The sequence below is a fragment of the Sebastes fasciatus genome, chromosome 15 (genome assembly GCF_043250625.1).
Source record: "Sebastes fasciatus isolate fSebFas1 chromosome 15, fSebFas1.pri, whole genome shotgun sequence".
NCBI classification, from domain to species: domain Eukaryota; kingdom Metazoa; phylum Chordata; class Actinopteri; order Perciformes; family Sebastidae; genus Sebastes; species Sebastes fasciatus.
This window is the reverse complement of record NC_133809.1, coordinates 4065821-4092070: the sequence shown is the minus strand read 5'-3', so window position 1 is coordinate 4092070 and position 26250 is coordinate 4065821. Positions and strand designations below refer to the sequence as shown.

The following is a 26250-nucleotide window of genomic DNA, read 5'->3' as shown; positions in this document are numbered from 1 at the left end:
AATCTCAATAAAGATTTTAATTTGGTTAAAAGAACATTCAATTTGAACACAGCTTAGTATTTATGCCATGCTGTACGACGGCGTATTAGGGCCATTGTAGGTAAAAAAAATATATATATTATGGGGCAGGGGGAGGGAGGTAATATTCAGAGAAATAACTCTAGTAATTTAATAAATCATTTCCAAGATGAAAGTCATAAATTTACGAGAAAAAAACCTTGTAAAAATAGTGGTTTTTTTGTCAAGGAACCACATCGCATCAAAGTAGTGACACATATACGTTTTTCTTTCATGTTCTGTGTTATTTTATGAACATAATGCTGACATCTGTATGCATTGTACACATATTAGACCACTTTTGCGTATTATTTTGCCAATGGATTATCAGATAAATCCTGAAGATTGCTGTTTCCGATGTTCGCTATGACAGTTAAGGTCCAGAAAAAAACATATGTGTTTTCTTTCATGTTCTTTTTTTAACCTAAATAAATATTACTATAATTATTATATGTTGCACTTGGTGGCTCACTTTACTGCTGCAACGTTTGTGGTGTGATGAGGTTGATCCAACATCCAAGTTTTTTTCTCAACTTTAATTTCAGAGAATATCCAACGTTTTCTTCGTAAATTTGTGACTTTTATCTCAGAACATATCCAAGTTCTTCCCATATATTTGTCACTTTAATCTCAGAGAATGTCCAAGTTGTTTTCTGTAAATCTTTTACTTTAATCTGCGATCCAAGTTTTTTATTTGTAAAATTGTCACATTAAACTCAGAGAATATCCAAGTTTTTTACCGTAAATCTGGGACTTTAATCTCAGAGAATATCCAAGTTTTTTTCCTGTAAATTTGTTATTTTAAACTCAGAGAATATCCAAAAATGTGTTTGTAAATTTGTGACTTTAATCTCAGAGAATATCCAAGTTTTATTTTTGTAAATTCAGAGTTTTCTCCCTGAATATTATACCATCTCCCGACTCCGTAATTTATAAATTTTCTTACCTACAATGGCCCTAATATGCCATCAAAGCTATACATTAGTATGGAAAAAAAGCTTGCTCACACTGAAAAGACAGATGGTAGCGGGAAAAAAGAAGTGATCAAACACAAACAGCGAAACCAAACCAGCGGGTGAAGAAGCAGAAACAGAGACGGACGGCGTGAACAGAGAACAGCGAGCTGCTGGGCCACTTACTCCTGCTGCTATCATGCGCCCTGTTATTATGGAGTGTGTGATTGGGTGACGCGGGGTCGGTTGAGTCGCCGGTGGGCTCTGTGTCGGCCGTCTTGTCACCGCCGTCGTCGTCCCGGGGTGCTTCCTCCAGCGGCAGAGAAACCCACTTACGTTTGTTACCTAGCGATGATTGCACACCGGAAACAGAGCGTGAAGAGTTTTGTTCCAAAAAAATAAATAAATAAATAAATAAATGAACGCTGGAAATCCAGTTTGGAACAAATTAAATCATCAATCTGTGTCTCTAAAATAAAGACCCACTGGTTAGTTGACTTCAGCGTAGCAGCTTCCAAACACTTGAACATAAAACGCAAAAAGCTTTTAAATATTTTAAAGGACTTGTTTCTGCCAATTATTTCCTGGCAGAGTTTTGTAGTTCATTTATTATCTATATTCAATTAAAAACACATTTTTAAACAACATTTTAAGGTAGTTTTCACACCAAAGAACACAAAAGTATTTTCAAAGCCTGTGGGAATCTATCGCGGATGATTTCATCTCATTTTGGAACAACACTCTTCCCTTCCTCTCTGGTTTAGACACTTAGGAGCTGAAGAAGTGTCCCTTATTATCCTCCATAAAGATCTGGTGTCTGTTATTCTTTTTATTTAAAATGTCTATAAAAAGGTGGGAGTGCATCAGATGAAGTGCAACACATGAGATCATCAGAGCAGAACATGCACCAATCAATGTGATCAATAAAATTATTGACATGCTCCTTCTACGCAGCAATCAAGGATACAAATCATCGCTGTCCAGTGAAAACATTCACCTCCAGATTAAGTGATGGCAACATTTAAAAACAATTAAAATTATATGGAAATTGCTTTTAAATAAAGTTGACATTGTGGAGATGAATAGTTTCACAGGTCAGAGAAGAAAGGTGCATTAATCAAACTTTGATTTGAAGGTCTTATTTAATCATTTAAAAGGGTGCTGGTTAACTTGCTTATAGAGAAAAAAGGTCCTCACCTTCACCTCCCCTCTTCTTTAGGCCGGCGCTCTTGGTGTCCTGTCCCTCCTTGGACTCTCCATCTTTGGGCAGCTCTCCCAGCGGGTCCGGCTGAGCCTCCTGGTTCTCTTTGCTCTCGCCGCCATCATGGCTGCTCTCCGATTTCCTCTCCGTTCGATCCCTCCTCTTCTCCTTCTCCTTGCGTGAGGAAGAGGTGGAGGAGGAGGAAGAGGAGGGAGGCTTCTTCCCGTTGTTGTTGAGGACATTTTGTTGCTGCTGGAAGACATGGAGAGAGAGAGAGAGAGAGAGAGAGAAAGAGCGGCTTTTAATTAAACGGGTGAAACGTCATGTTTATTCTTACACATTTAAGTTTGGTTTGTTCTGTGTCGTCTGGTGCTTTGTCAAAAATAAAATTTGGGGTTTGAGTTCTGGCTCTTCATACACGGATTAAACACTTATACTAAGACAGTAAATTAAAGGACTAAGGATGTCACCATACCAGAAATTCAGTAGTCGATATCAATACCAGTGAAACTCCACGATTCTCGATACAAAGTCGATACCACGGTAAAAAACAAAAGTAAATCAATAAATCCCATGTACTTCACTCCTTTATTACCGTTTGCATACTGTTTTTTGTTATGAAGTTAAACAGCTCATAATTCCCTCTATTATCTATTTTATATTGCTGTGAAAACATCTCCTTCAAACAACTGCATTTTACAAGATTACATTTGAACACATCATTAAGTTAGAATTTACCTTCGACCAATACTAATTTCTACTGAATAGATGCATCATAATATAAATCAATGGCACCTCCCATGTTGAAATCGGGAGGATGAGAGCTCGTTAGCTGTTAGCAAACTGGTGAGCAGCATGGGTCTTGCATGGAGCTAACGTTAACTAGCTCTCATCCTGCTAATTTCAACACTGATTTGTTGTTCGCAATGTAGCGTTTTCAGGGAAAAAATAGGGTGCTTCTCCTGGACGCGTCAACAGTGAGTTTACTGCGTCCCAAACACATTTTCTATTGTCCCCGGTACAACGATGTGCCATTAGTCTCGAGCCCTGGCGCAAGCTAAACTAAAACTGTAGAAAAATGAGTGCTGTCACGTTTTTTAATTTTTGGCATCGACTTGATACCAAGGCATCGGTTCTCGTGACATCCCCAAAAAGGACTAAATATTGACATGTGTCAGAGAGTTAACTCTCATCAGAATAATACATCTAATGATCAGTCAGTCTCATTTTTAACTTCTGATCTTGTCAAAGAAATGATGTTTAAAACCTTCAAATTTAAAATTTGCCTCTGAATCAGCCAAAAGCTCCAGCACAGGGTTTTTTATCAGGAAATATTCAGAAGATTTTAGAAAAATTAAGTACTTATGAGGTATTTCAAAGGCATTTTTTTAACTACACCGACTAGTGTGAACTGACTCAACTCCTGTAGAATCATTACTTCTGTGTAGTGGTTTAAAACCTGGTTTAAAAATGATTAAAAAAAAATTGGAGGGGAACAAAAGCCTGTGAGGTCAAACAGTTAAGCATTCATACATTTTCCACTCACTTTTCTGAAGAACATTTCTTCTCTGTGAAGAGCTTTTTACAAATACACCTTAAAGTTCCCTGGATTTACTGTATGTGAAATAGATCATGGAGAACTTCGCTTCTAAAATGTGGACTCAAACTGTTTTGACAACCAGAATCTTTTAAAAGTGTTGTAGTAAAACATTTCTAGATGTTTTTAGTGCTCCATCTAGTGAGGAGAAAACAGAAAAGCTCTTCTGTAATCCAACCAGTCTGTTCAGTAAAAGCAGCAGAAAACACTGAAGTACAGCTTGTTAATATGTTTGATTTAACAAACGTCACACACACACACACACACACACACACACACTTGTCGTACCTCTTTGGCCAGTTCACCAGGTGTGGGCCAGTTTGTGATATCGCTGAAGTCACTTGACTGCAAAAAAATGGAGAAAAAAAAGACGTTAAAAACATGTTGAATTAACAAGTCGAACCGTGGACTCATTTTGGTTATTTTAACATTGTGTGTGTGTGTGTGGGTCAGGTGGCGTCTGAGTGCCCTTCTGGTAGAAACCAGCTTGGAGGAAAAGGAGGTCAGTGCTCCGTCTGTCGAGAAACTGCAAACAACGGCGATAAACAGGCCGAGTTTCCACCTCTGTGAATGTGGTAAATTTGGACAGCCTGATATGAGATCCAAGGTTAGACAGACGAAGGGTTACGGCTGCACTCAGAGCTGCACGGTAAATAAATAAAAAATAAAAACTGCTGTACTGATATTTTAATCATCATTCTACTACAGGTGGAGCACACAAAGGGACGTTCTTTATGTGGTTGAACAAAACTGAATGAATCCCTTAGGGTATTCTAAAAAATAAAGTATAAAAAAAACCTAAAAAAAACAGTGAGCTTAATTCACATCTACAACTGCAGACCTGCTTTTATAGATGAAAAATGTCCACTTAAAATTAGATTCATTACTGATGTATAAAACAGGATCAGAAAACATTAATACCAGGGTTGTCAAAGTTGACGCGTTAACACAAATTTGTTTCAACACCACTAATTTCTTTAACGCAATACATACCAGGAAGCTTTATGAATCCAGTCCCTGGTCTTTTAACACGAAGACTTACACAAAACTAAATCTTAGGTATTAATTAGGGCTGTCAATCGATGTTATCTGTTAAAAATGTACCTTAAAGGGAGATTTGTCAAGTATTTAATACTCTTATCAACATGGGAGTGGACAAATATGCTGCTTTATGCAAATGTATGTTTATATTTATTATTGGAAATCAATTAACAACACAAAACAATGACAGATATTGTCAAGAAACCCTCACAGGTACTGCATTTAGCATAAAACAATATGCTCAAATCATAACATGGCAAACTGCAGCCCAACAGGCAACAACAGCTGTCAGTGTGTCAGTGTGCTGACTTGACTATGACTTGCCCCAAACAGCATGTGACTATCATAAAGTGGGCATGACTGTAAAGGGGAGACTCGTGGGTACCCATAGAACCCATTTACATTCACATATCTGGAGGACAGAGGTCCAAAATCATGATTTGGGAATGTGAGCATGCTTAAATTCTATGAATTATTAATTATTTAACACCTAGTTGGCGGGTGCCATGTGGAGTTTCCTTGTAAACAAACAAAACTTCTGTTTACATTCAGTGTTTCTTTACATTGTGTGTATCTTTGAGCTCTAACAAATGCATGTTGAATGCATTTCCTTCCTTAAACATTTACATAAAGTATTATGTAAAAACTGCTTATGGAGCAAAATAAGAAATCATTAAACTTCCTGGTTGAGTCTGAAAAATTTTAGTCTACAATATATAGATGAAGCTACAATATAGAGAAATATTTCGTCGTAAGTTAAACTGTCACATACTGACGACATATCAGGTGCATTAAATCACAATTTACAGTGAAATTAGGCCAAAACATATGACACTCCTATATACTGGGATTTTGTGTATTATAATTATAATAAATATCATATTATTAAATTTCCTTATTATTATTATTAATATTAATAATAATAATATAAAAAATAACAATAATATAACAAATAATGATAATAATAATACAAATAACAACAATAATATAACAAATAACAATAATAATAGGTTGATATCATCATCATTTTCTACAGGTGTCTGAGTGAGCCATATTTAAAAACAAAAAATAAAGTTTTAATTTTACACATATAAAGAATTTGGTCTCATATAAAAGGTATTAAACCGTCCATGTTATTATTGTGGTAATGATTATAAACATGTCGGCCGGTCCTAACAGTAATAGTAATAATTTTCTAATAGTAATAAAAGGAGTACAGTGCAGCTCTAATGTAACCCGTCACCTCTGACACGTGACTTTGACCATGATAATGTTAAAAAAAACAGGTTGCATTCTGGGTCAGCAGGTTACAAATCATGCAGAAAAACACTTTCTGTGTGAAGGTTAAGATTAGTCAAGTTAACGTCAATGAAGTCACATTAAAAAGTTCCAATCTGTACTTAAACTGGAGCATTAAAGAGCCACAAAGATGATACACTTGTTTTTAAATTATCATAATCTGTTTGAAGTTAATAAACTGTGTTCATTTAAATTCAAACATTTTAATACTATTTGATTCTCCCTCCAACCATTAATTTAAAACAACTGCGGTGGAAAAACTGGTTGGAAAAGCAAACAAAAAAGACCACTTTAAAGCAGCTAACGTTTGGCTACTGGCAGATGTTAACTTCACATGATCCTGCATGTCAGCGCCTGGATGAAGTTACAGCTCTGAAATATGAAACACCGACTAACATGTTGGTTTGTTTACAGGTGAGAGGCAAAGACGCACAAACACAAAACATCACGTGTGACTTGAAATTGACTAAAAACTGATTTAAAACAAGAGCTGCAACGATTAATAGATTAGATGTCAACTATTAATTATTTTGATAATCGATTAATTGATTTGAGTCATTTATTAAGAAAAATAGAGTAAGAATTCTCTGATTCCAGCTTCTTAAATGTGAATATTTTCTGGTTTCTTTACTCCTCTATGACAGTAAACTGAATATCTTTGAGTTGTGGACAAAACAAGACATTTGAGGACGTCATCTTGGGCTTTGAGAAACACTGACCACCATTTTCTGACATTCTATAGACCAAACAACTAATCGAGAAAAAAATCAACAGAATAATCAACAATGAAAATAATAGTTAATTGAAGCTGTAATTAAAACACATCAATTTACACATAAGATGAGACATTAAACAACAGAACAAAGTGGCAACATGTGCCGATTATTCAGTGTTGCTTCATGGGATTAATTATCAAGATATATTAATGACATTAAACATGTCATCTGCAGCATTTAGACTCTCACTGTTTGTGACATTTTTAAGGTCCAACAGAGAAACTTTGGAAGCTTTAAAACAAGCTAAAACAAGAAAGTAAAGAGCCCTTACCTTGCTGGATTTTCTCGTTCTGGGCTTGCTGGGACGGACGACTTTCAGAGCGTTTTGTTGATCTGCAGAATCGATAAATGAAAGGGACATCATCATACTTGACAGGACAACATGTGTTTGTTTTTTTTAATCCCAGAATTTAACCCCCGCAGCAAGCTTCCTGGACGGTTGCTCAACACTGAAAGTCATCTACTCCTGCATGCTCTCTCTGCTCGGCTGTGCAGCATTTGGGAATTTCTGTCAGAGTGAAAATGAGTAAGTATCCTCCCCTGCCCCCGGGGGACTGAGCCACTGAACTAGTTGAGGGTGTTTTGCGTGCAGCCAGCGGCACTATGTGGCTGTGTCTCCGCAGGCAGCTGCATGCTGGGAGTGGCCCACTGCAGCCTGACAGTGCCTATCGCTCTGCAGAGGATGGTCGGATTGATAAGAGCCGCAGGGCCGAGGCTTTCGACAGGCGTGAATGGGTGTATGCTCGCTGAGCCTGCAGACTTCCACCCCTCGGAGCTGGTTGTACAGTAACACTTGTAAAACGATGCCGGTGCTCTCGTCAGAGTCCAATATAGCTCCCTCTGGACGCTCTGCGCTCTGACACACATTCACAACTCAGTCTGACCGTCTAACAAAGCTGATGTTATTATTTAGCTCACATTTATCACCACATAAATGTCACCACAAGAATGAGTCAGGAGTCTAATCAATAAATTCTTACATGTGAAATGAGCCGTCTTGTTCCTTTCAACATTTGATCTGGCACCGAAATGATTAGCTGATTAATCAGTTAGCTGATACAGGAAGCTAATCAATAAAATACTAATATCTGATAAGTGATTATTAAAGGGATGCGCATAAACTTCCATAAAGTTCAAGTGGCTTGTAAGACATTTAAAAAAAGAAGATTTAAAATTGAAGCAAGAGAGGCCGAGATATCCTCAGAAAAACACTAAATCCTACATTTCCCATAATGCAACAGTGTCTTCCATTACACCCTCCCTGCCTGATAAACACACACATCTTCCAAACTCCAAAAACCAGGGTTGTAACGCAGACTTTTTGTTATAAATTTTAATTCTCGAGGAAAAATTTAATTGTACAGGGAAACTTGTTTTTAACTGTGAATATGACAATAAACGCTTTGACTTTATTGATTCCACCTTCTCAAATATGAGTATTTTCTGCCTTTATATCTGTTTTATAACATTGTAAAGTGAATGTCTTTGGGTTTTGAACTGTTGGTCAGACAACAGTGTCTGAGAACAGGCATTTTTCTAAAGCTGAAATGATTAAATTGATTAAACGGATTAGTCGATTGACAGAAAAATAATCAGCAGCTATTAATGACAATCAATTAATCGTCTCTCAGGCAAAAACACCAAACACTCAACTGGTTTCAGCCTCTGAAATGTGATAATTTGCTGCTTTTCTTTGTTTTATTTGATAGTAAACTGGATATTTTTGGCTTTTGGACTGTTGTTCAGGCAAAACAAGACATCTGAAGGCATCACGTGTAGGAAGTTGTGATGGTATTTGTCACTATTTTAGGTAGGGCTGTCGACCAAAGAAATTCTTATTCGACTAACACTCATACAATTTTGTCGACTAATCGATTAGTTGATTTAATCGACAGATCTGTAAAACTGAGTTTCTCCACAAAGAATCACTTTAAGTATGATATATTTTAATTACTTTAACTGTTTTGTTTCGTAAAGCACTTTGAGTGGCTTTTCGTGTATCAAAGGAGCTATGTAAATTATGTCTGTTGCTACCCCATTTATTTTCTGCATTACATATTAAGGGTAGGAAAAAAATCAATTAACCTATGTATCGTGTTTGTTTTTTTTACAATTTTGAATTTTTTTTTTTAATGCCAGAATCTATATATTTGCTTCATTTGAGTCTATGTGGAGGTAGTAGGAAGTTACTGATTTTATTGTTGTAGTCTGAGTAACGTGACATCATGTCCGTTCCGTATCCATCAACCAAAACAAACTGCAGCGAGCCGAAACAAGAAAGTATAAAACGTTGGAGGGTCCGCGTGGATACGACCTGCACCCACACATGTTAACTCCAGCGTGGTAAACATTACACATCCAGTAAAAGATGGAAACACTTTGGGTTTCACACATTGACGGGAAAAGCAGAGCTAGACATCACAGCTAAAGCTGCATACTAACTCTGTCACGGACAGGAAAAACTTTATCGTATCGCGGTAACGTTGCGGTCGAGCCGTCCGTCGCTCATCACCGTGATCAAATGTGCTGGCGCTACGACAGTAGAACACCCATATACTGACATTTATGTTAAATGCATTCAAACGACCCCGATGGAGCTGACCATGGATGAATAAAGAGAACGGAGCTGACGGGAGAGCTAGAAACCACCTTGGAGAAGTTAGAGGAAGTATACACGTGCGTCTAAATCTAGTTTTCAAAATAAGGTTTTAACAACTGTACATACAAAATATATATATATAGAAATAAGATTGATTGTATTCACCAGAAGTATAAAACATTACATACAGAAAATACCACTAATTTGTGAGGGAAATGTCTTTTATTCTTTGATTTTTGGGTTGCTGGAAAAAATTTAATAAATAATAACTGATATATTTGACTTCAGGACGTCTCTGACGCTGGAAATCAAACATTTTTACTGTATTAATTTAGATATTTTCCAAAGTAAAAGTCCCTAGAAAGAAGTGTATGATTCAACGTTTTCCCCATGGTCTAGTGTTAAAAGAAAGTTAACAAAAATCACAATATCGAATCGCAATACTTGTAGAATCGCACTACTTAATAATCGCAATACATATGGAATCGTCCCAGCCTTATTATATATCATTCTGAATTTAAAGTGTGGATTTGTACAGTATGTTTCAGTAAGAAAATTGGACTCTGAGCACTTCTGAGGGCCATTTCCTACAATTAATGATTAACTGATGCATCACTAATACACAAATTAGACTCATCTAAATTAAATATAATCATTAGTTTACAACTCTAACCTACTTGAACTGTCCCACCTGTCCAGCCACCTTGTCCACATACTTTCACTGTGTGACAGTAGAGAGCAGGAGGCTGGTGGGAGGAACTGCAGGCAGCCAGGCCATTGGACATGCAAAACGTGTCTTTACAGCAGCAGCAGCAGTTAGCTTTGGCTGTCTTAGCTTCTTTTTGTTTTCACATCAAGACAGCACAAATATGGGGCTGTTTTGCACACATTCTTCTCCCCCCTCCAATGTGCTGCATTTGATCAACATTATGTAAACAGTGTGAGGAGCTGGATGGTTAGTAAGCAGGTAGAAAAAAGAAGTAGTAGCAAGTTGTCAGCAATCAACACGTGGTGCTCTGGAGAGCAATCCGAGCACACAGGTGGGGGGATGGTGCAAAAAAAAAATGCCACCATCAACACTTCTTTGACATTCAAATACTTCATTCAACCTTTAAAATAATAAAAAATGAAGGAATGACATGACTTTAAAGTGTTTTTGTGCAGGGAAGTTGCACACGTGCTGCTGCAGGAGGTTGTTGAGGTGTAAGCATGTCAGGATATAAAGTAGATATTTAATAATTTACCTTTCTCCTGGGTGTTGTTGATGTTGTTGCTGGGCACCCTGCCTGTTGGTCTCTTCGTCCATGGGTTGACTTTGGGCGGAGGAGCCTCCACAACTTTCCTCTTCACCGCTTCGACAGCAGACTCAGAAGCGTTGCTGCTTTGCTCGTTTTCTTTATCGTTTTCTTTGCATTTCTTCTGCTTGTCCTGCTCGGATCCATCACCATCACCACCAGCATCCTCTAGCTGCTGCTCAGAGCCTTTCTGCGGCTTCTCTTCTCTCTCTTGAGCCTCCTCAGACTTGTTTTGATGGTTCTTCTCCTCCTCCACTGCTGCTCCAGAGCTGCTGGCCGCTGCTGTCAAACCGACCTGACTACACTCAACCTCTGCAGACATCCTGCTAGTTTCCTAACAGCAAACAGTGTTAAATCCAGTGTGAATATTTGGTCCTTGCTCTCTTATCCACAGAGAAAGTCTTTCAGGAGGGAGACCACATCCACAACTTTGGAGTAAACAACTTTTTTTTTTGGGCTGGACCTCTCTGCTACAGCCAGCTAGCCTCAATGCTAACCGTTAGCTCCTCTGAAGCTAACTGCTAGCTGTTAGCTTGCTGAAGCTAACCAGCTAACAGTGCTAGCCAGGAGTCAGTTGAGCTAAATGTTGTTGTTTTCCGCCCAGATCGACTGTTTTTATACCAACAAGTAGTTACCTCAGAGTCTGTAGACGGTCACGGTGTAAACGACCCTCGCTCGGTTGGTTTTACTGATAGTTTTCTGTAACTTTTCGTTAATAAACTGTTAGTTCAGCAGCAGCTCCTCCTGCTCTGATCTGATCCTCGCGCTGAGAGTTTCAGCTCCACGCGACCAGCTAGAGGAGCTAGAGGAGCTCGTGCTGCCAGCTGCTGTCTGCCTGTAAACAGTGACTCTGCTGCCCCCAGCGGCCACGTGGCAGTACTGCACCACCACACACATTTAATACATTAATACTGTACACACTGTACTGTACTGTACTGTACTGTAATGTACTTTACTGTACTGTACTGTACTGTGATGGAAGAAGTATTTAAATAAAAGTAGCAATAGCACAGTGTACAAATACGTAAAAGTCTTTACCTTCTTCACTTTACCTTTATTTACCTTATATACTTTACATACTGTTTAACAAACTGTTATATATATATATATATATTTGTGTAAATATATATATATATATATATATATATATTTGTGTATATATATTTGTGTATATATATATAACTATATAAACAGAGGTGTAACAGTTTGTTAAACAATTAAATTAAGTTTGTACAGAGAAGTAATAAATATGTATATATTACTTACTATTGTACTTACTACATATATATATATATATATATATATATATATACACATTTATTACTTCTCTATACATACCACATTCCTGTTTACACCTCTGTATATATTTTTAGTACTTCTTATTATAAATATATATATTTATATTTACACATATATATATATATATTTACACGCACACACATATATATATATATATACATATATATTTACACACACACATATATATATAACAGTTTGTTAAACAGTATGTAAAGTATATAAGGTAAATTATATATATATATATATATATATATTTATTTTACTTAGTTACTGCTATAATTTTATCTTTGAGAGAAATATAAGTACTGCAAGAAAATGCTGGCCATTTAATTTTATTCATATTATGAATGAATTATGAATTTTATATATCTAGAGGGATTTCTTTTAATTGCATTTTCTTCTCATCAACCAAAAATAAGACGTAGTTAAAAGCCACTGCAATGAAATGAATGGGGTATCATACTATTTAATATAAAGACATCATTATTCATAATTCTTACTGATATTCTAATAATTCTAATAATTCTTACTTACCACGTTACAGCATCAGCCAAGGTTAAATTACATTGTAATGGTGGATAATTATCTGTCATGAGTAAAGTAAATAAACTAAATAGTTCATTTTACTGAATGATCTACAGCTACATTTCAGTTTGGAGTTTATCCAAACGTTTGCAAATCAGACCACAGAATATTCAAATCACAGGTTCATCACAGTGCTCCCATCTCCCAGTGTAAACAGATACACACTTCAATACTACATTTACACAACCGCAACATTTTTAAGACATGATGGGACAAAATCAGAGCTTAATATTCTTTTTTTTGCGCTCCGTGACATGATAATGTGCATATGCATTGACATTTATGTATACAATATGTACGTGTACGACTGGATCCATTAAATCTATTGTTGTTTAAGTCATTGTCAACGCAAAAACAAATGTGCCAGACAAGTAAACATAACCTCAAAAACAAGTCAGTACAGTTATATAACCAGCAAATGTTTGCTGGTAATGTATTTTCACAAAATAAATGACTTAAATTATGATTTTAAGAGCACTTTAGGTTAACAGGAAGATTTAGTTCTTCTGAAGAATCTGTAAACAACAAGATGCAAAGTTATAATTGATTGTATATTTTGCTATTTACCTCAATCGTGAGTCATGGGTTGAAACAATTGTGTTGAATTTTTGAGAATTTTTGAGAAAATGTCAGAAACCTTTTGAGTATATCTAATCGCAGAAGAGGAGACATCACTAATGCACAAAATACAGTATATTGGTCAATGTATAGATAGCAAAAATCATATCTATTTAACTCATTGAAGATGCAATTTGTCGCCCGAAGAGTTTAAACTAACAGCATCTTTCACGCAAAGTAAGTCAGTTGGATCGGTGTGAATGAAACCCTCACATCCAGGCGTTGTTGGTGTCGTCTTGCTCTGCCTGTTGAACTACAGATAATTAAACACAAAGAGCAGAGACATCATCGTCATGGAGAAATGGTTCAGCGCCGGTGTAGACGACCCCCCTCGAGGTCTGGTGTAGATGTACGGATGCTCCTGGAGAAAAATGAAAGAAAAAAATGTCCTCAAAGGAATTTTATTATCTACAAACACAAACATGAAATCCTCCAACATGTCAGTCGTGTTTGTACCTTTGTTGGGCAGATGAGTTTTATTGGCTCTGTAAACGTCTCTATCATCTCTTTCCCTCCGTCAGGCTGGAACTGAAGAAGAAGTTTGTTTAGTTTTAACTTCATGTAGACAATGTGATGTTTTCAGCCGTCAGTAAGATGATGTAAATGCATTACACTGAATATTTGATAAATTCCAAACCCAACAAGTCCAAAAGTGAGCATGGCTCACATACCTCCGCTCACTGCTTGACCCCCACTAAAGTAGGGCCAAAGGTTTTGCCCTTTTGGAACTAATGGAATTAGTCTATTGAGCACAATCTAGCCTGTTATTATGTAAAGTTTAGGGCACCCTGGACTTCTAACCCCCAAAAGGCACAACTAGACACGTCCAAACATCATACCAAATTTGAAGTTCCTAAGTTAAATAGTTTCAGAGTTCTGCTCCGGAAATGAGGACGGACAAGCGGAGCGCTATATACCCCCGACTACGTTGTCGTGTGGGTATAATTAAGTCACTTTTTATTAAAAGGATTGATACAAATATATATATTATTTTTTTAAGCGACCCTTCGAGGAATTCAAAGGCCATTATAGTCAGAGCCCCTGACCTCATCTAAACCAAACCTTTAGCTAATTAAACCCATCTTTAAAGGCACAGTGTGTAGCGTTTCAGTGGATCTATTAGCAGAAATGGAATATATAATATTCAAAACTATGTTTTCATTAGTGTATAATCCCCTGAAACTAAGGATCATTGTGTTTTCGTTAGTTTAGAATAAGTCCTTCATATCTACATAGAGAGAGTCCTCTTCATGGAGTCCGCCATGTTTCAACAGTAGCTCAGAACGGACAAACCAAACTCTGGCTCTAGCGAGACACTTTCACGTTTTTACGTTACCTGAGGGCCACCGTAGTTCTCCGATACGCTTGTGAAACTGTGGTAATGTGAGCCACAGAGTGCTAAACCGTGGTACCGCCAGCCGCCGTCTGACTTCTCCTTAAGTAGTGTTATTATGGTGAGGATGGGCTCTGAGCGAGGCGAACGGCGTTACCACAGTTTTGCACTCACGTTACCGCAGTCTTGGAAAGGGAGGAGTGAGCCGAGGGGAACTCAGTTGGTTGCAATCTGCAACCACACCACTTGATGCCGCCAAATCCTACATACTGCACCTTTTATCAGTTATACAAACATAATAAAACTGAAGAAACTCCACCATGTTGTTCCACAGTCCCTTCGCCAGCTCCTCGTGTCCCTTGACGGTGAAGTGGAAACAATCTGCCGTGAAGAAGCTCAAGTCAAGCTTCCCGTTCTGCAGTAGAAAAATAAATAATGATTACAAAAGTACATGTTTGAAACAGGCTGAATGAATAGTTCCTCAGTTGTGTAAGTTGAACCCTCCCTATATTTTGTTCTATTTTTAGCCGCGCTAGCAGCAGGCCTGACGTCGCTCCAGACTGAAATATCTTCACTTGGTATTTTACAACCTTTATTAATGAAATAAGAGAAGAAACCTGCCTCTGATGAGCATACTAGCACACTGACAGCAGCATTATAGTGAGCTGATAATAGCATTGAGTAGTGGTGGAAAGTAACTAAGTATTTTTACTCAGGTACTATACATAAGTACAATTTGAAGGTACTTAACTTGAGTATTTCTATTTTATGCTACTTTATAAATTTATTTGACATCTTTAGTTACTTTTCAAATTTAGATTTTACATAAAAAACAACATATCATTATCTTGTAAAATTGAATTAAATCAAATTTTTTTTTTAAAAGTGGCTGCTTGACCCCGTTGTCTCAGATATCTATGAGTTATTGATTGGACTTGTTTCATTTAAAAATCCCAAAGGGATCAAATTACCCGATATTTCACTAAAAATCAAAGATTAGAGAAAAGTCCAAAATATTAATAGGAATTTGTGCAGCAGAACTTTGTTGTTATTTTTTCTCCTATTAATCATCTCACGACCCCTCAGATTTAGGTTGGGAACCACTAATAATAATAATAATAATAATAATAATAATAATAATAATAATAATAATAATAATAATAATAATAATAATAAATTGGACTTATATAGTGCCTTTCCAAAAACCCAAGGATGTTTTACAAAGAGGGCACTCAAAATCATACTAATTAATATATATATATAATACTGGACTAAACTACAGAACTTCAATGTATAATGTAATTAAAATAATGCAAAATATCTCATATTCTCATCATGCATATATATACATACATATATATACATACTACATTATATTTACATTTGGTTTTCCCATCTGGAATACTGTCGTCAACAAAATTACAAATTTACATTTACATTATATTATTTATTTACATCATGTTTATATTTATTTTAACTATTAACTATTTTATGCCTTAGATTATCATTTAGCTTTTACTTTTACTTGTGTGATTTCCCTTTTTTATATATATAAATATTTTATGAGCATTGTTGAAGGAACCTGAGACCAAAGATTTTCATTACCAATGACAAATATAACAAATAAAGAACCTTGAACCTATAATAATATATAATTCACAAGACAAGTACTTTTGATACTTTACATACATTTTGATTATAATACTGTACTTTTAAAGGTAGTGTTGTTCAAATATTTGTTTAGCTATATTAGTTGACATTCTCTTTACATTTCTTCAAGGAAACTCATGAGTTATATAAATGTTGAATTGTGTGAGACTTACAGGAAGTCTTGCTGGTCCTGAGTACTCTAAATAAGGTTGCAGAACGGCGGCAAAGTCCTTTTTGAAGAAACGATCGCCGCGCAGAAGCTCCTTTAATCTCCTCTATGAACAAGGAGAGTTAAAATCAAAGACCTTTACTGCCTCATATCATCACCATAAAGTGTGTTGAGCAGTGAATATAATAGAGAGATGACGTGTCATTTTCATAACTAGCTGGGTGTGAACAGTTTAATTATCTTGTTTAAGACCTTATTCACTCACCTGGAATTCAACGTTAATCTCAACCAGTTCCGTCAGCTCAGTGGAGTTTTCTTCAGGTAGAACGAGACACGAGCAGAAACTCCTGCGAGCAGATTATCACACTACTGGATTATCAGATTAACAGATTATCAGATCAATTATGATTTGTAATCCTCACAGATTTGGACGCTGATATAAAGCAGGTGGAATATGAAACCCCCATTTAGTCACTGCAGGATTTAATTTAGAGATTTTAGAAAATAAGAAGATTATATTAATATTTTTATGGTATGATGGAAACTCTCTTTAAAGCATAAATATGATTTCATGATATTTAACGTTTATTCTGAACAAATCAAGGTGAGTAAAGGCGAGTTTAACTCAACAGTTAATAACAGGGGTGGACAGTAACTAAGTACATTTACTCAAGAACTGCACTTAAGTATAAATTTGAGGTATTTATACGCTACTTTCTGCTACTTTACACTTCTACTCCATTACCTCTCAGAGGGAAATATGGTACTTTTTACTCCACCATATTTATCCGACCTCTTTAGTTACTTTGCAGATTCAGATTAACAATGTTTAACCTATTTTTTGTTTTTATTTTGAAACACATTGAGCCCTCGAAATGTTAATAAAACTTGACTAATTGAAAACAATTTCAGTTATATTTATATAACCTGTTTGGTCAATTAATTTATGACAAAACATCATATTTTATAAGCTCGTCCTAAGTTTTGTATGCAACAATCTGAATTTGTAAAGTAACTGAAGCTGTGCAAATAAATGTAGTGCAGTAAAAAATACAATATATCCCTCTGAGATGTAGTGAAGTAGAAGTAGAAAGTTGAATAAAATGGAAATATTCAGGTAAAGTACTTCAGATTTATACTTGTAAATGTATTATATACTGTACTAATATTATAAGACAGTCAGCGGTGGAATGTTATATTCCACCACTGACCGTCTTATAATATAATTTGCTGGTAATATTTAGATCACAGTTTGACTTGAGAGGCTTAAATTAAAAGGTAAATAACTTTTGCAGCTGGCAGCCCAGAGTCGGTCTCTGAACTTCTCTGAGAGGCTTCATGGGGAAAATCTGAACCACGTTCACGATCGTCCTGGGCATCTGAAAAAGATAAAATTCATTAACACTTGTGGCTCTCTGGGACATTTTTGGCTTTTTAATTTTTAATTTTCCGATAATTTTGGCTGTGCTAATGCAAATTAATCACACATTTTTTATCTGTTCAAAATGTACCTTAAAGGGAGATTTGTCAAGAATTTAATACTCTTAACAACATGGGAGTGGGAAAATATGCTGCTTTATGCAAATGTATGTATATATTTATTACTTGAAATCAATTAACAACACAAAACAATGACAGATATTGTCCAGAAACCCTCGACCCACGATTTAACAGCCGCACAAGGCACCCTTTAGCAACGCACCAGGCTTTTCATGTAAAAAGAGCATTTCTTCTTTAAAGTGAGGCACAAGAGTTTACTGAAATCACTTCTTTAGCCTGAAGAGTATATTTTTTTAAAGTCTGCATGTCCTCTCTCTCTCTCCTACTTCAGACTTTCAGTGGAGGACAAACTGTTCCCAGCGAAGCCGGAGGGGAGGGGAGATCTCCACATGAAGAAACTGTTCACTCAACATTTGCTCAGATAGAAACGCATTCAGAGAAAAGAGTACAGCAAATAATAAAAAGCTCCACAAAAGGCTTCACAATACACTTAAATCTTTATGTGTGTTTTAATCAATGAAACAGGCTGAATGAATAGTTCCTCAGTTGTGTAAGTTGAACCCTCTCTGCCTTTATTTTTGTTCTATTTTTAGCCACGTTAGCAGCAGGCCTGACGTCGCTCCAGACTGAAATATCTTCACTTGGTATTTTACAACCTTTATTAATGAAAGAAGAGAAGAAACCTGCCTCTGATGAGCATATTAGCACACTGACAGCAGCATTATAGTGAGCTGATAATAGCATTGAGCAGTGGTGGAAAGTATTTTTACTCAGGTACTCTACTCAAGTTCAATTTTGAGGTACTTGTAATTTACTTGAGTATTTCCATTTTATGCTACTTAAAGGGACTGTTTGTAACTTCTTACACGTATAAATCATATCGGGTTGGTGTCCTATGCGCGCTCGCGTGTGGCTACGCTGTTCAGACTCAGACTCCAACACAAACTACACGGAAGCACCAAAATCGCAAAGTTCTATCTAGTGAAGCCCGTCTGTTAAACAGTGTTGGCCGCGGTCGGAGGACGCGGGGGAGACCGTAGCTTTGGTCTCCAGGGCCGGAGTCTCTGCTCCTCTGCTCCTCTGCCTGCCTGCCTTCACTCACACACCGCGCTCGTTCTCTCTCGCTCAACTCGCTCCACCTCACGTGCATGCGCGCACACTCCACACTGCAGAAGAGTTAGTTTAGCTCTGAGAATATCTAGTGAATGTGCAGTGGACGTTTGTGCAGAAATAAATGCTGCAGCTCCTCCAGACCAACAGAGGTTTCCCGTGTCTTGTTAAGTGACGGGGCTCCGCAGAGAGAAACGTTATCGTCTTCGACCAAAACTCCGGTGTCTCCCCTGTTCCCTCCGACCGCGGTCGGGAGGCTGAGGCAGGAAAAGCCAACACTAGGATCAGCATTGATTCATGGAGAGACCTTCGTCTGGTCAGCTAACATTACTGCCAAGCAGCTGACATATAGAGTGATATTGTGGTTTTAGCTGACGTGTGTCGCCTCACTGTTTTGAGCGATGCTCGTTCATGTCTATATAGAGCGAGCACAAGCGCGAGCAACAGGACGCTGACTTTCGTTGACTTAACGGCCACAGGTGTCGCTGTTAACAAGCAATTTCTGATTCTTACAAACAGTCCCTTTAACTCAAATAAAAGATCTGAGTATATCTGATCTGAGTATCTGTGTGTTATAACATCTCACCTCCTTCATCATCAGGTCCAGAGCTTCTGTCATGTAGTGAACGAAGCAGTCGGGGGAGAACAGAGTCTGTGGAGAGTGAAGAGAAAGGATTTAAAGTCTGACAGTATTTTTACTCTCTTTTTATTATTTTTGTACTCATTCATCTAAATGTTCAGTATTTAATTACCTCCACCAAGGAGGTTATGTTTTCAGTTTGTCTGTCTGTTTTTCAGCAGGATTACTGAAAAACTACCGGCCCGATTCACATGAAACTTGGTGGAAGGGTGTACAGTAGCAGGGGCATTATTTTTTGTCTTTCGTTAGCATTGTGAGATAGGGTGTGGCCTTGGCGGAGGTCTGTGTGATCAAATGTCTCTTACTTTGTCTTTACAGTAATCGCAGATGTCGTTCATGCCGATCAGCATCGTCACCACCTTCCAGTCCTCCTCAAAGTTCAGACCCTGAAGGAGAAGATTTGGTCGTGAACGTCACACAAAGAAGAAAATTAAGATTAAATGAATCAGCTAATGAGCCGAGGAGACTTACTGGATAAGACTTGAACGTGTCGATCATGTGTCTTATCTGATCTGTGACGTTTCTGTAAAAGAACACAAGAACACACACTGTTGAGTCACCAGACACATCGACATCAATAAAACATTATCAAATCATTTACTGCTGTCATTATTTTGATCTTTGAACTTAAGAGAAACATAATGAGGGCACTCAGTGTTTCCTTATTGAAGCTTCCTACAGTTGCATGATGAAAATTATATATTTTATTGTATATTATTATCATATATTATATTATATGATTATTTACTTAACCATATTATATATTTGTCTGGTGTACGCTGGCTACATACTTTATAGAATGGCTTTTCCAAATAGCTGACATTGAGAGTTATTTTGTATGCTTGTATGTGGATTTATACGTGTATATGTATGTGCATAAGTAAATATATGTATATGCATGTTTCATTATTTACCTATTCTATTTTTTATTTTTTGAATTTCCTTGAAAAGCACTTTGTGCTTATGGTTTGAAAAGAGCTCTATAAATGAAATTATTATTATTATCATTATTATATACTAGACCGTAATGTTGTCTTTAGCTTTATACCTCTTATTATTTATATAATATGTATATATATATAAGTATATTTCTGTCCTTGTGCTGCTGCAACACCTAAATTATCCCCTAAGGTTAAAAAAAGACTTCTTTTAATTTGATTGTTTATTGAAGTTTAAAGTCACACTTACATTTTTTTTTGTTATAGCACCTCAAAAATTTCAAAATATTCCAAAGTGTGACTTTAAACTTGAGTCAACAAACTTAAAGAATAAATAAATAATATAAAAGTCTCACAGCGTGTTGTGTCCGGTGACGGCGAAGTTGAAGCCGGTCTCGTTGACGGTCGTTGGGGAACCGTGGAGAGTCTTCACGGGTGACGGACCGAGCAGTTTGGGATTGAAGAGTTTAAAAATGTCTGGACAACGAGACGAACAAACGTTTAAGAAAGGATCCTGTGATTTTATCATCCAATATCTCTAATATTTACCAAACTAAAAGTCTTTATAAAGACACAGATTGTTGTACAAATAAGCCAATTCATCCTGGAATAAAAGGTTATTAGTTTAAACATATGTTTCATGGAGTCAGAATCTAGTCTATAAACTAACTTACTTGCCAGTGTGATGACATTTTGATAAGTTCCAAATCCTCCGATGCTGTAAACAGAAAAAGAGACACAGTTTGTAAATATAAATCATCATAACAACATTTATAATGTGACTAACAAGATTAGATAAAAGTTAAATGAAGTAAATGAATGTTGTAAAAACAATCAGCAGCTTTTAGAGCCAGATATAAAAGAATCTGATGATAACCTCTGACTGTTCTTAATTGCATAGGTTACAACAAGGCGTTGTACGTGTGTGTATAATGTGTTGTACTAATTTACCTAAAGGACACCTCACGAAATTCAAAAGGAATCGATAAAATCGTGGAACCGTTGGCACCGATAGCGGTCTGCAATAAAAACACATACACACAATATTATTAATGCAGAGAAACACTGTGACTGTATTACTATGTTTTCATTATTACTACTACTACTACTAATAATATAATAATAATAATAATAATGACAACAACAATAACAGTGGTTGAATGTAACTAAGTACTTTTAATTTTTTCATCTTTTTTCTGTCTTTTACTTTTTTTATTCTTTATTTTATTCTACAGTATTTAAAGTGTCTTTGAAAAGCGCTATATAAATCTGATGTATTACTATTTATTATTATTATTATTATTATTATTATTATTATTATTATTATTATTATTTACTCAAGTACTTGAGTATTGTACTTTTAAGTATTTCCATTTTATGCAGCTTCATATTTCTACTCCACAATAATTCAGAGGGAAATATTGTATTATTTACTCCACTACATTTATTTTAAATTACTGACTAGTTACTGAGCAGATTCATATCAATAATATTAAATATAATCAAGCTACTCGGCTGTATATATATATATATGCATATATATAGTGAGAAATTAGCTCAACCTTTACCAGCTGCAACATTAAAGTGATGAACACATTAATGCATCAATAATCATAATTCAATAATATAATATGTATTATTTTGCATAATGAGTACTTTTATTTTTGGTACTTTAAGTACATTTTGATGCTAATACTTTTGTACTTTTACTTGAATAAGATTTTGAATGCATGACTTTTACTTGTAACAGAGTATTTCTACACTGTGGTATTACTTCTCTGTACCTCTTCCACCACTGGACAATATTAATTATGACATTTATTTTTCAGTACTTTTTAAATGATTCTTATGGTTTCCATTTAGGAGTGTTCTCTATTTGTGTGTATTGTTTCTTAAAGAGCAACTTGCAGGTTAGAAACCCGAGTTAATACATGGGTGGTAAAATGATGTTGACACTAGAGCGTTTTTAGAAACATAGCTTTCCTCTGAATTTCTGCCCTTTTGTCTTGGAAAACATAAAATCCTGCATCAACTTTTCAAACAGTCATTTTCAGGAGAGGTTAAGTATAAATTTAGTTAAAAAAAAAGTTGCACTTTAAGTTATTTTAGTTTCATTTACTCAAGCTGTAATGGTTTCTAATGGTTTCCACTATAAACTTTAATGGTTTCTAACGACACATTGTCATGATTTCCTGCCAATACAACCCCGTAAAGTCAAGTTTTTCTATTTCTTGATTTTTCTGCAGAAAAAAACACATCACTTGTCTCACAGTTAAAGAGTCTCCCAGAGCGGCGATGACTTTGACGTCTGCAGCTTTGACGTATTCAACTGGAACAAAAGACAAACAAAGAAACAGTCACAATAAAGACAAACAAACACATGAAGCTCCTCTGATCACCTTTTTATTGAGCTCTTTTAAAGAATTAAAAAGGATATTATAGCAATAGAAAATTAATAAATTGATTTATTTATTCTTCTAATTGTATTTATTTACATTTAAATAATTTCATTTATTATTTAATTTCTTTACTAAATTTTACTATTTTAATTATTTTTAAAATATTTGTCTTATATATTATTATTTTCACGTCATTCTTAAAATTCCTTTGTGTTGTGTACCTTTCCACTTCTGATTGTGGTTCCTCAATACGCATCAATAAAGTGTTGAAACAAAAAAAGAAGTATAAAGTAGCATAAAAGGTATTTTATTTATTTTATTTATTTTATTTATTTATTTTATTTATTTTATTTATTTTATTTATTTTATTTATTTTATTTATTTTTAAATTATATAATTTCATTTATTTACTAAATTAAAACAATTTTATATTTGTTTTTAATTATTAGGATTAGGATTAGGATTATGGTGTTTCATATTATTATTATTATTATTATTATTGTTAATAATAATAATAATAATAATAATATATTATTTCATTTATTTACTCAATTTAATTATTTTTAAACATTTGTCTTTAATTATTATTATTATTATTATTATTATTATTATTATTATTATTATTATTATTATTATTATTTTCACATCATTCTTAAAATTATTTGTGCTGCCCCAATATGCATCAATAAAGTGTTGAAACAACAAAAAAATAAGTATAAAGTAGCATAAAATGGAAATACTCATGTACAAGTACCAGCACTTGAGTAAATGTACTTGGCTACTCTCCACCACAGCATGCTGGTTAAGTGACGCTCACCTGAGGTGGGGACGGTGGGAGACGGACTCATATCAGGACAGTGGAACAGAGGATGCAGAGGACGACGGAGAAAATCTGTTTCTAAAACATCCTGCAGGAAGAAAAACCCACAGAAACATTCCCACGGTTAAAGTGTGTTTAAAGCTGAAGAGTTTTAACTGGAGGCTTGTGTGTTCTGAATGGAGCTGAAATGGCTTCAGGTGGTTCATGAACTCTGTAGTGTGTATTAGGGTGTGACCAGTGTGACTCACTTTTAACTGTACTCTTTTGGCAAGTGTATTCTCTCCTGTGGCTGCTGGTGTTTTGTCTATATTTCTGGTTTTAGACACCTCTTTGGTTGTTTTAAAGTTGTTTTTAGGATGAAATCTTTCTATGTGATGTATTGTAAATGTTATTTATGATTTTATATTCACATTTCTGCGTAACTCAGATTCTGTGTCTTATCCTGCCTCATATGGTTTATCGTTCTTATGTCTTTATCTCGTTGTTATTGTTGCCTATCTCCACCAAGAGAAATGTTTAATCTCAGTGAAGATTTCCTGGTTAAATAAAGGTGAAATGAAAATTAGCAAAGTCCAACTATCTGTATAAACAGTTTTTTGTTGCTCACACGAAAAAACGTTGATGTCGAGTAGGGCTGGATACCATTTTAAAAAATGATGATACCAGTATCAGTACCCTTAAAGTGATACCGATACCAACAGAGTACTTCATTCGATACCCATCATGTGAATGGAAGCATTTATCTGACATGCTGAACCAAAGAGTACAGCCGCTGCCGCCATTTTGGACTGAAAACACTTATTATATTTGTATTGTTCAACACAAGCCAAAAGGTAAAAGGTAAAATATATCAATAGAACAAAAAAAATGTTGTTTTATTTTTGTACGTCACTTTCTAGGCAAATGTTTTATTGGCGTCCGGTAGATGCTTTCAGTCCAAAATGGCGGAGGCGTAGCTCTGCTGCTGAGCGTTGACGTTGCAATGGAACGAACAATTGACCTTTCATTTCTTATCAATATACTTTGGCTGAACTGCCGACTCCGTCAACATTCTGCATGTCATGAGGACGCATTTTAGCCTTTTTTGGGTGTTATTTAAACGCCGCCTTTCACGTCTCATTTGTACGCCACGCAAAACAACTATGGTAACATTCACAGTTATGTTTAGGCAACAAAACCACTTAGTCAGGTTTAGGAAAACATCGTGGCTTAAAATAAGCATATTTACGCAGATGCACATACATTGCTGCGGTAGTTGTATACATTGGTATGAAAGCTCTGCATAAGGCCTTTTAATTCATTCATTTACAAAATATGTTATCAAAGAAGTAATACAATTAATTAAATAAATGCTGCTGCATCATTTTCGGACTCAAATTCTGCAGCTGAGGTCAACAAACAAGTCTGATATTTAATAAATATCCAATATTGGCCTCAGACATTTCATTTTTCAACACTGATTTGTATCCTCTCGGAGTATTTTACTGTCAGTTTTGCACATGTTTAGACATTTATTCAACTTATTCAGAGTGACTACAACAGCAAAACAATTTGGAAACCAATGCTCCCTCAGTACAGGTAGCTTACACCATATATATGTGATAATATATAAGACTGATAGTAAAAATTAAGATGTAGATCAGAAAGAAACATAGAATAGAGTGTTGAAAGTGTTAGATGGAGACGATACCTGGTTGAAATCTTCATCTTCTTCCCTTAAAGTGTCGCCTGCAAGAGAGAAGAAACTTTATAAATACGAGTTTGTTCCAGATTCTGCAGACAGACGGGTTCAAATCTGTAAAAGCTGTAAAAAAGAGTTGTTTTTAGTAGTTTCAGAAACTACTCAGTTATATTCTAACGCTTACCGTCTACGTGACATGTAGTTAATAAACAGACTGCAAACAGTACAAATGTTGACAACATGTTGTCGTCTTTTTCCCCCAAAAGGAAAAAGAAATGTAGAAATATAAAGATAAAGAGTCGTCCTGCTGGTTCGGAGCGTAATCGGTGTTGAATAACCTTTGTAATGAATACTGATATATCTTTGACCTTTGTAGTCATTAGTGCCTCCCAGTGGAGTCGTATACTGACGATAATCGATTTGTAATTGCAGTCCATGTTGACTAAACGCTCTTTAATTCCTCAACCCAGGAGACTGTTCTAATTTAAACACGACTTTGTACACTAAATAGTGAAAAAACACCAAGTCAAGTGTAAATCATGTTCATGTCTTATCTTAAAAGAGATAAACCTTACTTTATTATTCATTTAATCAGTTGTTTTTTAATTAGAAATCCATCTGCTGATAAAGAATATAAGATGATGTCCAAACATTCATAATAAACCTAATAAGTGGACCTTGAATTAATTT

General features: G+C 35.6%; 2 protein-coding genes across 9 annotated transcripts in view; both read right to left on the bottom strand.

Moving 5' to 3' along the window:
• larp1b (La ribonucleoprotein 1B) overlaps window positions 1-11649 on the bottom strand; it is a 31561-nt gene extending 19912 nt beyond the window's left edge. For 2 of the 8 annotated variants that reach the window (XM_074609792.1, XM_074609793.1), the window contains exons 1-5: window positions 10768-11649; window positions 7196-7257; window positions 4097-4153; window positions 2208-2463; window positions 1197-1355 (exon numbers count right to left, since the gene is read on the bottom strand). In XM_074609792.1, coding sequence (XP_074465893.1) covers window positions 1197-1355; window positions 2208-2463; window positions 4097-4153; window positions 7196-7257; window positions 10768-11140 — 907 coding nt within the window. In that variant the 5' untranslated portion in view covers window positions 11141-11649. The remainder of the gene's footprint in view (window positions 1-1196; window positions 1356-2207; window positions 2464-4096; window positions 4154-7195; window positions 7258-10767) is intronic. The other 6 variants (XM_074609797.1, XM_074609799.1, XM_074609796.1 and 3 more) reach the window with 5 other exon arrangements.
• Window positions 11650-12574: 925 nt separating this feature from the next.
• On the bottom strand, window positions 12575-26168 carry LOC141752047 (phospholipase B1, membrane-associated). The gene is made up of 15 exons (XM_074609810.1): window positions 25570-26168; window positions 23877-23967; window positions 22931-22989; window positions 21612-21679; window positions 21335-21378; window positions 21017-21137; window positions 20194-20245; window positions 20028-20108; window positions 19669-19734; window positions 17760-17851; window positions 16738-16819; window positions 16477-16578; window positions 14973-15068; window positions 13777-13848; window positions 12575-13681 (listed from the first exon to the last, which is right to left on the bottom strand). The coding sequence occupies exons 2-15, from the start codon at window positions 23905-23907 to the stop codon at window positions 13574-13576; spliced, it is 1074 nt and encodes a 357-aa protein (XP_074465911.1). The 5' UTR covers window positions 23908-23967; window positions 25570-26168; the 3' UTR covers window positions 12575-13573.
• Between the last annotated feature and the right edge of the window lie 82 nt (window positions 26169-26250).